The 14,486-nt window shown below is 63.9% G+C and overlaps 7 protein-coding genes across 7 annotated transcripts; 4 read left to right on the forward strand and 3 right to left on the reverse strand.

Moving 5' to 3' along the window:
- Positions 1–1,930: 1,930 nt before the first annotated feature.
- On the forward strand, positions 1,931–4,489 carry AMSG_10870 (uncharacterized protein; the record flags this gene model as incomplete). Its single annotated transcript, XM_013897712.1, has 2 exons — positions 1,931–2,075; positions 2,298–4,489. The coding sequence occupies 2 exons, from the start codon at positions 1,931–1,933 to the stop codon at positions 4,346–4,348; spliced, it is 2,196 nt and encodes a 731-aa protein (XP_013753166.1). The 3' UTR covers positions 4,349–4,489.
- Positions 4,490–5,738: 1,249 nt separating this feature from the next.
- Positions 5,739–7,710, forward strand: AMSG_10872 (transmembrane and TPR repeat-containing protein; the record flags this gene model as incomplete). The annotated part of the gene is made up of 2 exons (XM_013897713.1): positions 5,739–5,763; positions 5,819–7,710. The coding sequence occupies 2 exons, from the start codon at positions 5,739–5,741 to the stop codon at positions 7,708–7,710; spliced, it is 1,917 nt and encodes a 638-aa protein (XP_013753167.1).
- Positions 7,711–7,734: 24 nt separating this feature from the next.
- On the reverse strand, positions 7,735–9,063 carry AMSG_10873 (transmembrane protein 184a; the record flags this gene model as incomplete). The annotated part of the gene is made up of 2 exons (XM_013897714.1): positions 7,735–9,033; positions 9,055–9,063. The coding sequence occupies 2 exons, from the start codon at positions 9,061–9,063 to the stop codon at positions 7,735–7,737; spliced, it is 1,308 nt and encodes a 435-aa protein (XP_013753168.1).
- A 252-nt stretch (positions 9,064–9,315) lies between these two features.
- On the forward strand, positions 9,316–10,422 carry AMSG_10874 (zinc finger protein; the record flags this gene model as incomplete). The annotated part of the gene is made up of 2 exons (XM_013897715.1): positions 9,316–9,399; positions 9,450–10,422. 2 exons carry the CDS (start codon positions 9,316–9,318, stop codon positions 10,380–10,382), a joined length of 1,017 nt encoding a protein of 338 aa, XP_013753169.1. The 3' UTR covers positions 10,383–10,422.
- Positions 10,423–10,522: 100 nt separating this feature from the next.
- AMSG_10875 (uncharacterized protein) lies at positions 10,523–11,024 on the forward strand (the record flags this gene model as incomplete). Its single annotated transcript, XM_013897716.1, has 2 exons — positions 10,523–10,666; positions 10,866–11,024. The coding sequence occupies 2 exons, from the start codon at positions 10,523–10,525 to the stop codon at positions 11,022–11,024; spliced, it is 303 nt and encodes a 100-aa protein (XP_013753170.1).
- Positions 11,025–11,211: 187 nt separating this feature from the next.
- Positions 11,212–11,698, reverse strand: AMSG_10876 (uncharacterized protein; the record flags this gene model as incomplete). Its single annotated transcript, XM_013897717.1, has 2 exons — positions 11,212–11,508; positions 11,621–11,698. 2 exons carry the CDS (start codon positions 11,696–11,698, stop codon positions 11,212–11,214), a joined length of 375 nt encoding a protein of 124 aa, XP_013753171.1.
- A 220-nt stretch (positions 11,699–11,918) lies between these two features.
- Positions 11,919–13,489, reverse strand: AMSG_10877 (uncharacterized protein; the record flags this gene model as incomplete). Its single annotated transcript, XM_013897718.1, has 2 exons — positions 11,919–12,665; positions 12,695–13,489. The coding sequence occupies 2 exons, from the start codon at positions 13,487–13,489 to the stop codon at positions 11,919–11,921; spliced, it is 1,542 nt and encodes a 513-aa protein (XP_013753172.1).
- Between the last annotated feature and the right edge of the window lie 997 nt (positions 13,490–14,486).

Here is a 14,486-nt window from a genome sequence, read left to right on the forward strand (position 1 = left end):
GGGGGGAGGAGGGGGGAGGGAGGGGGATGGTGGCACGGTGCTGTACTTATGTCCTTCTTTCTCTCTCTGTGGATGGTGTGTGTTCGGGCGGGCGGTGGGGTGGGGGCGGTGGGGGCGGTGGGGGGGGGGGTGGGGGGGGGGGGGGGGGGGGGCGGGACAGTGGTCCGTGAGGTCCACCCCATGGCCATGCGGTCAAAGGAGATGCGCGAGCTGACGACCAATCTACTGGCGTGGATGTCGACGTACACTCGGCGTAGGGATAACAATGCTATTCGGGATCCGGCAACAGACTGCTCAAACGGTGTGCTGATGTTCTGGCTGCTGGAAGAGCTGACCGGTGCTCAGATCGCGAGGTACAACCCAGAGGCTCTGTCGGACCGTGCACAGCTGGAAAACCTCTCGGTCTTGTGTCTCGCGCTGCAGCGGCTGGACGTACAGCCAGTGGGCGACGGTGGATGGACACCGATGCTGTTGTACGAGGGCAACACCATTGCGTGGTGGTCTCTCTGCGTCTCGCTCGCGCTGCGGTTCAACTGCGACCGAGTCATCCGCCCCTCGGTCTTCCTCGCCACCAAGCTGCTGCAGTATCGCGAGAAGGAGTCGATGCCGTATGTGGAGAAGACGGTCCGCACCATTCTTACGCCGAGCCAAGAAGAGATGGACGCCATCCGCACCGAGTACGGCCGCAAGTACGGGTTTGCCGTCGCCCAGCCACTCAAGAGCTACGACAACGCCAGTCACATCGAGCTTGTGGCGTGGATCAACTCGTACCTCTCGCAGCGCGGGCTCTCTGTATCGGCGTCGGAGCCGCGCCTGTTTGGCGAGGGCATCAAGTTTCTCGCCCTGCTCGAGGTCCTCACTGGCATGACCGTGGAGCAGGTACTTGGAGAGGCAACCATCGACCCGGTGAATAGCGAGACCGACGCACGGGCCAACATCGATATGGCCTTTGCGTTTATGGAGAACCTCGGCATCGACCATCACAACACAGAGACCGACGACATCCTGGACGCCGCACTGCAGCCGGTCCTCCGCCTCGTGGACTCGCTCCGTGCCTTTGACTTTTCCGCCATTCAGGCCTCGGCGCTCGACGCTGTCACAGCGCTCCACGAGGACGACTCGTTTGTCGATTCGCAGCGCGCTGCCATCCAGGCCCAGATGGCCGCCGCCGGTGGCACCGCCGGCCCGGCCGCCACCATTGCCACCGCCGCTGCTGCCATCGCCGACGACCACGACCGGCCCGACGACGCTCCACCCATGTACGCAGACATGGAGGATCCCAACGCCGACTTTCCGCCCGACGTCTTCGACAAGCTCTTTGCCGCAGATGTCTCCAAGCTCAACTCGGTCAAGCAGTCGATGCTCGCCTTTGTCAACTCGCATCTCGCTGCCGTCTCGGTCACCGTCTTGGACCTCACCACCGACTTTACAGACGGCGTTCTTCTCATCGCCCTCGTCTCCATCCTCAACAACGCGTACATCGAGCCAAAGTTCTACCACCTCTCGCCAAAGTCGCAGGCCGAGAAGATCGACAACCTCAAGTTCCTCATCGCCCGCGTCCTCGAGCTCGGCGTGGACATTCCGCAAGTCTCCTCCACCAAGCTCCTCTCCGGCGACCTCAAGACCATCCTCCGTCTCCTCTATGTCCTCCACCGCAAGTACCGATGAGTACGAGTAACAATGCGTGGTAGCCATCGCCTCCCTCTCGACTCGCATCACCGCCCGCCCGGTAGCCAGCCAGCCAGCTAGCCGACAGGTAGCCAGCCAGAGCCGAAGCCTGAGCCACGCCACTCCGCACCCCCCCCCCACACCCACACACATACACACACACACACACACACACACACACACACACATACACACACACACACACACACACACACACATACACACGCATACCATGTCCACCCCGACCGAGGAGGGGGGCAGCATGGAGAGCAAGTACAAGCGACTTGTTGCCGAGTACGCGCGGGTCAAGGGCCACAACGCGGTGCTGAAGAAGGCTGTGGTGGAGGAACAGGAGAACTCGGCGAGGCTCTCTGGTGCACTCAATCTCCTTCGGCAGAAGAACAGGAGTTTATTGAAGGACAACGATGTGCTGGCATTCAACAACAAGCGCTTGACACAACGTGTTGCTGTCCTCACCGCAGACACAGCCATCGCTCCATCTTTGTCATCATCGCTTCCGTCCTCGTCATCGTCCTCGTCCCATCCTGCTGGATCCGCTACTCAGGGTCTGGCCATCTCCTCGCCATCGAGGAGATCCCGCAATGGCTCATCGTCCGGAAAGTCGTCAGGACTCGCCTCGTGGTGGTCCGGCTCGTCGGCAAAGCAGGTCCGTATCGATGAGCTGGAGGCGCATGTTCACGTGCTGGAGGAGCAACTGGCTCACGCCATTGCCCAGGCCGAAGTCTTTGGCTCGGAGAAGTTTGAGGCTCAGCGGGCGCATGCCGAGGAGGTGGCGACGCTCAACGGCCATGTCAAGGCTCTGGAGGCCTCGCTGGTGGCAAAGTCGGACGAGCTGACCGCAGCGGCGGTGGCGGCCGACGACGCCGCTGCGGACGCGCAGGCCAAGATCGAGACCCTCGAGTCGGCACTCGCCGCAGTCACAGCCTCGTACGAAGCAACGCTTGCCAAGCTCGCCTCGCTACAGGGTGAGGTCTCGACCTCGCTTCGCAAGCTCAACGACTCTCACTTTGGCGGCGTCGCCCCGTTTTACTACCCGCTCCTCTCCGAGTCCGAGTCGGACACGTCGGGCCTAGCGCCGCCAGCGTCGCCGATTCCACATGCCCGCGATGGCTCCGAGGCCCCGGACTCGCCGCTGGACCTCCGCCTCCTCCTCGCCCGCTCCGCCGCCGCTGTCGCCGCCGGCGCCAGCCACAGCCTCTCGCTACCCGAGCTGGAGGACGCTGTCGACTCGCTGGTCTCGGGCCTCGAGTCGTCATTTATGGCATTCCAAGCCTCGGCCATCGCCCTCGCCACCCCCGACCGAACAGCCGTGCGCGAGAGGGCCGGCAGTGCCGCCCCGCAAGCCGCCGAGCCTCGCCAGGCTCTCACCTTTGCAGACGACTCGCTCCTCGCCTCGGCCGCCAAACCCGTGCGGGCAAGCGCTCCGCTCTCGCCGCTCGAGTGCCAGCGCGCGGTCCAGCACGCGTGCGAGCGCGGCGCCGCTCTTGCTCGCGCCCTTGGTCGTGCCATGCAGCTCCGGGCCGCCGGTCGCGGCGCTTCGCCCAAGCTCGCCACTCTTGCCGGCCAGTGCTTCACCACGCTCTCGGCCATTGCCGCCCAGCTCGGTGAGGCGAGCTCGTGGTCGGCCGACGACGCCGTCGAGCCTCAGACCGGCGCCCTAACAGGCACCGCGGTTTCCGCCGGTCGCGCACTTTCGGGCGCGTTCAAGAAGCTCCTCCCGTACATGCTCGCATACCTCCGGGTCGACCACCAGGTTGTCTCGGACGTCGCGCCCGAGCTCAAGGGTGTCAACAATGCGCTAGGCCCGCTGTTCGCCACTGTGGCGGCGGCCGTCGATGCGCTCGTCGCCGTGGACTCGGTCAGCAAGCTCGGGTACGCGTCCCACATCGAGCCGCTCGTCGGCGCCGTTGCCCAGCTTGAAGTCTGCCTCCGGCGCAACTATGAGATTCGCGACGCGGTCATCGCTCCTGCGCCAGACCTCTCGGCTGCCTGCGCAGACGTCCTCACCATCGGCAACGAGCTGCGCATGGCCCTCTCCCGCCTCGCCTTTACACCTCCTTCTCCCGGCTCAGAGGCTCCGCCGTCGTCGACGCTCCTCACGCCAGCTACGCCTGCTACGCCTGCTCCGCCGTCGACGCCGTCGAATCGCCCGCCGCGCCTTGCTGTGGCCTCGCCGCTCGTCGCCTCGCCGCTGGCCTCGCCCATGGTCCACTCAACGGTCCAGCGGTACATCGACTCGGACGCCGCCGACGTCATCGCCAAGCTCCAGCGCGCGCTGGCGGCAAAGACTGCTCAGCTCGAGGCCATTGTCCGCGAACGCGGGACAGTCGTTGTTCTCGACACAGCGGCGCCCGGCCCGCGCGACGAGACCAAGCTCCGCATGCGGCTACACTACGAGGACAAGGTGTCGTCGCTCGAGCGGCTGCTCACCGCCGCAGACGCCCGCGCCGGTGAGATGTATCAGGCCGCGCTCGCTGCCAAGCACGAGCTCAAAGACATGCAAGGCACGCTGGACGAGACGTTGCACTCGGTCTCGGATCGGGACATCGCGCTCGCCGCCGCTCGCGATGAGCTCGAGACCACCCGTCGCAACTACGAGGAGCAGCTCAACACGCTCACCAACCACATCTGCTCGCTCCAGGCTGCGCGCCGTCCGTAGGCCCCGATGCCAGTCACAGCGATGCCTTGATCTGCGCCGACGATGCGCACCATTGCAGCCAGCCGCCGAGCAGGCGCCGCGGCGAGTACATGAGGGCAGCCTTGGCCGAGTGAAACGGGCCGACAAAGACGTGGAGGTGGAGGTGATTGATCGAGTTGAATGGAGGGACGTGGAAGACGGTGTACACGTCGGAGCTTGTGAGTTCGTAGCCAGCCTCGCGCAGCAACTCCTTCCCAACCTCCTCCATGTGGCTCACCAGCCCGGAGCCGTCGTCGACCGCGGCCAGATCGTTGACCGTCCCCACGTGCTCGAGCGGAACAATGAGCATGTGCTCGGTCGCTTCGGGAGATCGCGGATAAAAGACCGCCACGCGATGATCTCTGAAAAAGATCGGCGTCAGCTCGTCGCCGTCGAAATTCCGAAATGCTCGGCAGTGCTCGCGCGAGGCCACGTTGTCCTGGTGGACAAAGTTGCAGAAGAGGCAGTCTTCGATGGTTCCGTCAGCCGACCTGCGGACGCCCTTGGTGGAGAGCATGTGGCCCATGGTGGTGTGGCTTTCGGGAGGCTGGCGAAAGGTGCGAGGGAGGAGAGGCGTGCTGTTGCCGCGAAGCGTGAGCCGTCCTGACCTCACTGCAGGTGTGGGCGATGACGATTCGGGGGAGCGGGGACGCGCGGCAGGATAGGTGACAACACCATGATGAGAGGGGGGGGGGGGGGGGGGGGGATCGAGCGCAAGGGCAGCTGATCACCATCATGGCTGTGGCTGATCACCATCATGGCTGTAACTGATCACCATCATGGCTGTACATGATCATCGTAGGAGACAGCTATGGCTGTGGCTGATCACCATCATGGCTGTGGCTGATCACCATCATGGCTGTGGCTGATCACCATCATGGCTGTGGCTGATCACCATCATGGCTGTGGCTGATCACCATCATGGCTGTGGCTGATCACCATCATGGCTGTGGCTGATCACCATCATGGCTGTGGCTGATCACCATCATGGCTGTAACTGATCACCATCATGGCTGTACATGATCATCGTAGGAGACAGCTATGGCTGTGGCTGATCACCATCATGGCTGTGGCTGATCACCATCATGGCTGTGGCTGATCACCATCATGGCTGTGGTTGATCACCATCATGGCTGTACATCATCACCATCATGGCTGTACATGATCATCGTAGGAGACAGCTATGGCTGTACCTGATCATCGCCACGGCTGTGCCTGATCATCCCCATCCCCATCCCCATCTCTCCAACTATCACCCTCACATCGTCGGCACAGACAAGCGAGAGACGCCAAGCGAGGTCGAGCGGTCCACACTCATCGCCAGCTAGAGGCCAGGCCCCGAGGGGGAAGACATGCGCTGGTCGAGCCAAAAATGGAGTCCGGCGGAGGTGGCGGCGGTCATGGCGATGGCGGTGGTGGTGGTCACCTGTGCTGCGGTGGTGTGGTGGCCAGCAGCAGACGGCTCGTTCACCTTTGATGACAACTCGGCCATTGTCCACTCGCCGGTCCTTGGCAGCATGCGCAAGCCGCAAACCTCGGCCATATATGCCTCTCGATTTGATGCATGGCGCGCCATCGGCTACACAGACTTTTGGGGCTCTCGCATGGACCATCCCTCATCTCATCGCTCCTATCGGCCGATCACCGTCGCCTCTTTTGCCCTGCAAACTCTCGCCGATCCCGCGCATCTCCCCAACCCGCGGCCCTTCCTCATCGCCAACATTGCCCTGCATCTGGCTGCTTCGCTCCTGGCTGGCGTTGCCCTCGCCGCTACGCTTGGTGAGCTCGTTGCCTTCCATCCGGACGACCGCGCATGGATCCCTCATCTTGCAGCCGCCGTTGCCCTCGTCTTTGCCCTGCACCCGCTCCACACCGAGGCCGTTGCCTCGGTCGTCGGCCGCGCCGAGAGTCTGGCGGCGATCGGTATGTTTGGCTCAGCGACTGCCGCCACTGCTCATCGCCACAGCCTCGCCATCGGTCTCGGCCTCGCCGGCGCACTCGCCAAGGAGTCGGGCGTGATGGTCCTGGCCCTCAACGCTGCGCTCGCGCTGTGGCGTCGTGAGCGATGGCTATCCATCGCTGCTCATATTGCAGCGGCAGCAGCCATGGTTGTGCTCACCCGAGTGGTGTTGCCGGGGAGCGCCGCCCGCGAGCACGGCCTGCTTGCCGGGCCTCCGCTGGCGTTCATCGACAACCCGATCGCCTTTGAATCGTCGGTCATCCGGCGGACACTGTCGTACATGTATATCCATGCGCGCTACTTGGCGCTGATGGTCGCACCGGTCACGCTCTCAGCCGACTACTCGTACAACGTAATTCCGCCGGTGGCTCCAACCGAGGCGCGAGCGGCGGTGGGTGTGGCCGTCTATGCCGCGCTTGCCGCGATGTCGGCGTGGGTGCTGGTCCTTGTCCTTCCGCGCCGTCGCTTGTCAATCGCCGACGCGGGACTCGTCGTTGGTCTTGGGTGGCTCGTTGTCCCGTTTCTGCCCGCGTCGTCGGCGGTGGCCACCCTAGCGACGGTCATCGGGGAGCGACTGGCATACACGCCGCTTGCCGGGTTTCTTCTCCTTGCAGCCTCTGTAGCGCTCCGACTGCGGCGGTCGCCGATCATGCTCTGGACGCTGGTCGTCGTTGCGGTGGCGCTATGCGTGCCGCGGACACGGACCCGCATCGCCGACTGGCGCGACAATCGTGCCGTTTTCAGCTCGGTCGTCCGCGAGTATCCCGCCGCCGCCAAGGCGCTGCTCTCACTCGGCGTGGTCGAGGTGCAGGCTGGCAATCGCACCGCAGCGCGCCCACTGTTCGAAGCAGCCATCAAGGTCTATGCCAACTACTCGGAGGCCCACTACTGCCTCGGCAAGCTTGCGCTGGAGCTCGGCGACGTCGCTATTGGTCAGCGTCATCTCGAGCGCGCGCTGGCCATCGAGCGGACCCACGCCGGTGCGCTCTTCGAGTACGGCACCATGCTGGCCGGCCAGGCGCAGAGCGCCATGACGAGCGCGCCCGCGCGCGGCAAGGAGCTCCTGGAGCAAGCCAAGACCGTGCTCCGCCGTGCCATCAAGGCCCGGCCGTCGCTCGCCGACGGGTACGTCAACCTCGCGACGGCCGAGCTCCTTGGAGGCGATGCTGCCGCCGCCGTTCCGCTCTACCGTCAGGCCCTTGTCCGCGATCCGCTCTCTGTCTCTGCCCACGTTCATCTCGCTCTTGCGCTCGTCTCGCTCCCGGCCAACGATGCTGCCGAGGCCTGCACACTCGCGGCGTCGATCCCTCGTCTCCCTGGCTGGTCGTTCTCGCGGCGGCTGTACGAAGCGTCCTACCAGGTAGTCGTTGCCCGCTGTGGGTAGTTTACAGTAAGCAGCAAGCTGCCATCACACAATCCCCGAGTCCGAGCCCGAGCCCGAGCCCGAACCCGAGCCCGACTTTGACCTCGACGCGATCGAGTCCGCTGCAGATGCCGAGGTCGAACCCGACGGCGCCGCCGGCGGCGTGATGACGCCCGAGCCGACCGGAGTCAGCCGCGCCACGTCGCCGCTCGAGCTCGCGCTCGAGTGAGCAACAACAACAGAGATAAAACGAGTGTGGACTTCTTGGGCTTGCAGCATGTACTCCCCGTACGACGGCGAGAACGAGTGGTAGGTGTCGGCAATGACGTCGCCAATGCAAAAGACGTCCAGAAACGCCGATCCGAGCCGCTGGCCGTAGTCGGGCGCGCAGCAGCAAATGCAGCGGCAGCAGCGGCAGAGCGTGCCCAGCTCCTCCGCCACCACCAGCGCCTCCTCGTCGTCGAGCTCCGAGTAGCCGCCCGAGCCAGCGCCAGCGCCAAGACCGGCGGCCGAGCCGTCGCCGTTCCCACGGTCGCTGCCGGCGCTAGCGCCGCCATCGCGAAACTCGGTGTAGGAAAAGGCGAACCAGTGGACAAAGGCAAAGAGCAGCATCTCGACGCAGAGGATAAAGTTGTCCCACGCCTCGGCATCCTCCTTGGGCACGGGCAGCAGCGCAACAGCGAGCGACTGCCAATAGGTGAGGAAGACGACCGATTTGACGGCGACAAACTTGCGGATGGGGTGGTGCGGAGCAAGATGGAGGCGGGTGCCGAGGTAGAACAGATACAGTTCGTAGAGGGCGTATGTGAACGAGATGTTGTAGACAACAAGCAGGCCGGCCTGGTAGGCCGTGCTCTCGTAGTAGCCGAGGACTAGCATGGCGAGCGAGAGGGCGGCGCAGACGGGCTTGACAATGACAAACTGGATGACGCCCTGCTTGCATGCACGGAGAAAGGTGGACGATCCAACATTGATGGGCTTGAGCCAGCAGAGTGGCCATGGATGGCGCATCTCTCCGGGACTCACCCGCATGGCAAGGACAATGGCCGAGTCACCGCCGCCGTAGCCAATCATGAGGTGGAGGAAGCAGTAGAGGACCCACGCCTCGTACAGGTCGCGAACAGTTGCAAAGTACAGGGCGTAGTTGGGATACAGCAGCGATAGCAACGATCCGAGGGCAAAGACAGGCACAATCAACAGAATGCGGACAGAGTATCGTTGCAGTGCCTTGTGTGTGTAGTGGTGGAGGTGAAGGAACGAATGGACGAGCGAGACCACAATGCCAAGCGCCGCAGCACACACCGCAATGCCCACAGCCGTCGAGCTCCCGGCAAAGCTCTCCACCTCTTCTACGCTCACCCCTACACTCACCATCTCTCTGTCCTGCGAGTCAGCTGTTGCCGGTCCCCCCCCCCCCCCTCTTCATGGCTGCCCGTCTTGCCTTCCCCGAGCGCGCCAGATCAGACCCATGCACCGTGATCACCCACGTTTTTGCCGTTTCCAGCTAAAAGCCGCGAAAACTCAACGATCACATTACCCTCCCGCCGCTGGCCTCTGCTTCCACCACACGCACACCCCGCTCACCACAGGCACCACTCGACGTCGAGCACGACGCCCTGGCACTTTATGCAAACGTCGGGCGCCATCAACGCGCTTGCGCTTCCCAAGGGCTCCAAGCTTGCATGCGAGCTCTGCGGCGAGGCAGCGCGCGTGCTCTGCCCCTGTGCAAGGTCACCTCGTACTGCTGCATGGAACACCAGGAGACCGACTGGGTGGGCATCCACGGGAAGATCTGCGGCCTCCTTGCTGCGCTTCGGTCTCCGCCGGGCTTTCTGGGCTCGGAGGAGGAACGTGCGGCGCGTGCGGCTGAGGAGGATGAGCTCAAGCACGAGCTGCTGGCGGTGGCGCGGCGGGAGGGCCACCGGCTGCTGTACGAGGGCCACAACGAGCGGGCCATGCCGGCAGCACTGCACTCGCTCCGCTTTGCCATCGAAATCTATGGCCCGGACCACATCGATCTTGTGCCGTCGTACCTGCTGCTAGGTGAGGCCTCGATCGGGCTCGACCGGTTCTCGGCCGGCGAGCGGTACCTCTCGCTCGCCCGTTGGGCTGTCCTCAAGACGCCCGACTGCCCCAAGATCATTCTTGCCCAGCTTCACCGCAACTTTGGTCTCCTCTACGCCGCCCAGGGCAAGCACGGCGAGGCGCTCAAGGAGCTCGCAGAGGACGTGTACTACTCGTCGAGCGTGTTTGGGCCCAAGCACATCAACGCCACCACCGGCCACTTTCAGATGGGCAACGTCTTCCTGCAGCTCAACAAGCAGCCGGCCGCGCTCGCCGTCTTTGAGCTGGTCACCTCGGTCTGGCGCACCTATCTCACGGCTGCCTTTAACGATCCGGCCTTCCTCGCCGCCAACCCCATCGACGAGGCCAAGCAGGCCGAGGCCATGCAGATGCTTCTCCGCATCGCCGCTGTTCGTGAGGACATCTTTGGCCCGCACGCCGAGCCGTTTGGCGAGCTCAACTTTGTCCTCGCCCTCCTCCACCACTTTCTCGGCAACCTCGCCAAGGCCGCTACCTACGCCTCCACAGCCCTCCAGGTCTACCACGCCCAGGAGAAGGTCTCCGCCGACGTCACCGACGAGATCGAGGCCCTCATCGCCGCCATTGACGACGAGATTGCCGCCGCTTAGTCACCGTCTCTTGCCCTCCCGACAAACGCCACAATCCGCAGCCATGCTAGCCGCCCACCACAGCCCAAGCCATAGCTAGAGCCAGAGGCTGAGCAGACTGCCGTCGCCGACGGCCACACCCGTCTCTGCCCTCACCCACCATGTCCCAGTCCACGGCATCACCGGTCGACCCGCTCCTTGCGGTCCCTGAGGAGGTTCCCGAGAACGACGAGATGAAGGACGACCTTGCTGAGCTTCTCAACATGCTCGCCATGATGATGGGCGCATCCGGTCTCATGATGCGGGTACGTGGCGGTGGTGGTGGCATCCCCGACTTTGGCGCTGGCCCGTTGCTCTTGGCCGGACGGCTGGTCTATGGGCTATGGGTGAGAGCAGCAGACATGACATATGGAATGAGAGAGAGAGGGTGTGTGCAGGGGAAGGAGGGTATGTGGTTGCACAGGGCGTGTACTCATGGGTGGCTGTGTACCGGTGGAGAAACAGTGGAAGTGGATGTGCTGGGGCTCGCTCTTCGCATGCGTCTACAACCTCTGCAACGCGCGCAAGATCGACTACAAGAACACCCTTATGCAGCTCATGTTTGCCCTCGCCGGCCTCTTCATCAACTACCTTGCGCCGCCGCCGCCGCAAAAGGCCGCATGATCCATCCATCGGCCTCCCCCCCCCCCCCCCCCCCCCCGTCCCCCCCCTCGCTTGCCACCTCCACCTCCACCTCACCGATCTCCCCTCATCATCTCCCCATCGTCATCGCTCTCCTGCACCATCTCGTGCTCTCCGAGACGATTCTCTGTAAAGATCTCTCGTGCGCCTCTCGACGTTTACAGGCGATTCAGATCCGAGCGGTCTTCATCAGCAGGCGGCCCTGGCGGTACTTGAGCTGGCCGACGACCTCCTCCAGAGCCTGGATGCGATCCAGTAGCTCCTTGCGGAGAGTCATGAGGTCCTCCATCGAGACCGGCTCCTCGGCCAGGTTCTGCATGCCAGCCAGCGGATCGACCGCCACTGATCCAGTCCGCCCGAGATCGTGGGCTTCCTCCGGCAGCTCGGCTCCGGCCGCATTGGCAGCCTCGATCTTCTCCTTCAGCTTGAGCAGCGCTTCGTGGTCCTTGCGCGAAAAGTACTCGTTCTGCATCCGAAAGTTGTCCCCATGTAGGAAGATGTGGTGAGTGTGCGTCATGGCTTGCAGCAAATTTTTACCTCCCACCCCCACCCGCACACATCCCCCCTCCCGAACATACCTCAATGGAACGCTCACGCTTTCTGAAGGCACCGCTGGTGTCAAAGCGGACGAGGGCAGCTGGTGCAGCAGAGCGCATCGCGCCAGCGGTGGCGGCAGCAAGGCGGGAGGCAACGAGAGTGGAGCGAAGCATGATCAGAGGATGTGTTTGCGTGTGTGTACGGGGGAGATGTGGTCCGCGAGTCGTGTGACAAAGCCATTCTCAGAGACTGCGTGTAACCAACGCTGGTTTTGTGGCCACCGCAGCTGGGTCAGTTTGGGACAGCCGGCGGCTGGGTCTGCTGCGTTGAGACGAGGGCTTATAGCAGGCGGGCGGTGTCGGGAACGTCAGCGAGGGCCTCGCCGAGGGTCGTGGCCTCGGCGGGGGTGGCGGCGTCGTCAAGATCACTGCTGTTGTCGGACCAGCGCGAGGCGTCGATGAGGCCAGCGGCGTCGTCGGACGATGCGGACGAGCTGGCTTGTGACGACAGAGGGAGGAGCGAGACGACGGCGAGGCCAAGCTTGAATCGCGCGAGTGCCGCGTGGGCTACAAAGCCGTCTGCGTCGGTGGCCGGGCTCGGTCGCGCCGGCATTGCCAGGACCACAAACTCGAGCGACCGCGCCACGTCACCGTTGGCCTTGTACTCGAACGCCGGGATGGTCGAGGAAACGCGCGGGCGGGCGCGGGTGATCGGCGGGGCGGCCGGCGCAGAGAGTAGCGGGACGACCTCATCGCTTGCACTAGCAGCGTCGCTGTTGGGAGCGGCGTCGGCGTCGGCGGCGGGAGCCGCGCCTGGATGCGGCGCAGCGAGGGTCTTGGCCGCCGGCGCCAGCACCGGGTTGAGCACCGCACCAGAGGCGGCGTCGAGGTGGACGACAAACCACTCGATGTCTTCGGGCGAAAACCGCCGCGCGGCGCGCTGTCGGGCGATGACTCGCATCAGTGCGAACCGCCGCATCGTCGCCTGCGAGGTGACCAGCTGGACGGTGACAAGGCACATGCAGACAAGAAAGAGGGCAATGAGGACAGCAAAGAAGAGAGTGATGACAGCCACCATGGCTGGCGGCTGGGCGTCGGTGGCGCCGGCGGACACACCAGCATGAACCACGTTGTGTTGCCGCGGCCGTACGTCGGCTGCCGATACGAGACACCAGAGCGGGCGACGCTCGGCAGAGTGCCGGGGAGCAGAGGCACCACCGCGCCGGCGGCGACGTCCGGCTCGTCCACGGCCTCGGGCTCGTCCCAGCACGAGCCAACGCGCGAGGCGTTGGTCAAGCCCGGAAAGACCATGCACGGCTGCGGGAGAATGCGCGAGAAGGTCTGGACGGTGGCGGGGCGGAAGAGGTCAAAGACGTTTGAGGCGTTGACGACAATGGACTCGGGCGCGTCGCACGAGTACTGGTCGCACGGAGTCGAGCCGGCCTGGAAGGGGCCGTACTCGGGGTCCAGCGTCATGCCGGGATCGGCCATCTCGCAGTAGGTGCCGACGCGGCCGGGCTGGCACAGGCACGTCCGCGAGGACATGATGCACTGGCCGGCGTAGAAGCAGTTGAACGGACACGGTGAAAAGGTGAAGGAGAGCTGGAAGCCGCGGTCGGCCATGGCCTCGTCCGAGACAAAGACAACGGCGAGAGCGCCCGAGGTGGAGACCAGGGCATCCGGAGTGTACATGCCCGAGTACATGCCCACCAGCGGAGCATCGTCCAGCCCGTTTCCGATCTCGTAGACATAGACAAAGTCCCATCCGCACTCGAGCGCAATCATATGAAAGTAGAGAGTGAGGAAGAGCTCGGGCGGCGAGCCGTCTTCTCCGACGAGCGCCCCGGGCGAGGTGATGTGCCACACGCACGTCATCATGTTCCCGTAATCGCCCGATCCGTCACTGATCATGCCCGACTGCTGATTGAGGACGACCGGTTCACCGTTGCAGGCATTGCCATCTGCCGCCTTGCCACCGCCCGCCACCGCCCACTCTCTCGGCAGCTGCTGCGGGGCGACCGGGCGACGACCGTGGCGGGCGGAGTGTGGAAGGTCGGCTTGCGGCGGGGAGTGAGCCGTGTTGGTGCGAGGAAGACGATCATGTACCCGAGTGGGTGCAAGAAGAGGATCATTTCCATGACTGTATGTTCCCTGAACTCTTTCATGAGTATACCCCAGGCCAACAGAGCCTTGAGAAGGTGGAGGTGGCGCAAGGTGGCCAGCCTCTCCACGGTCACCACTCTGCACGGCCATGGCCACCGCGGCGAGTACGGCGACGACAGCAAGGCGCACAAGCCACAGCGGATGCACAGCGACATGCATGTGGTGCTGCTGTGGGCTGTCTGCCCTCGCCATACCCACAGGCATGGGCTTACAGATGCGTGTGGTCACCTGTCCCACTTTTCCCCTCCCTTGACTGCGGCTCGTGCCGACGATGGGGACAGCAACGAGGGGAAGGGGAGGGGGCACAGAGCAGCCGATCCCCATCCCCATCATCACCAGGCACCCCCCATCCCCCATCCCCATCATCACCAAGGCACCCCCATCCCCCATCCCCATCATCCCACTTTTCCCCTCCCTTGACTGCGGCTCGTGCCGACGATGGGGACAGCAACGAGGGGAAGGGGAGGGGGCACAGAGCAGCCGATCCCCATCCCCATCATCACCAGGCACCCCCCATCCCCCATCCCCATCATCACCAAGGTACCCCTCATCCACCATGATAACGTATCTGATGACGACTATTTGTCACCCCCACCTGTCCTTTGGGCTAGTGATCAAGAACCACTCCTACGAAGACTGCTAATTATTGCTGCTACCGACGCAGTTTGACACTACCACTCTCCAGGACCACGACTACGTCCAAGTCCCACTCGCGGTATTCGAAGTTTATCAAACTCGACCAGTG

Source organism: Thecamonas trahens (genome assembly GCF_000142905.1).
Source record: "Thecamonas trahens ATCC 50062 unplaced genomic scaffold supercont1.65, whole genome shotgun sequence".
Taxonomy (NCBI): domain Eukaryota; order Apusomonadida; family Apusomonadidae; genus Thecamonas; species Thecamonas trahens.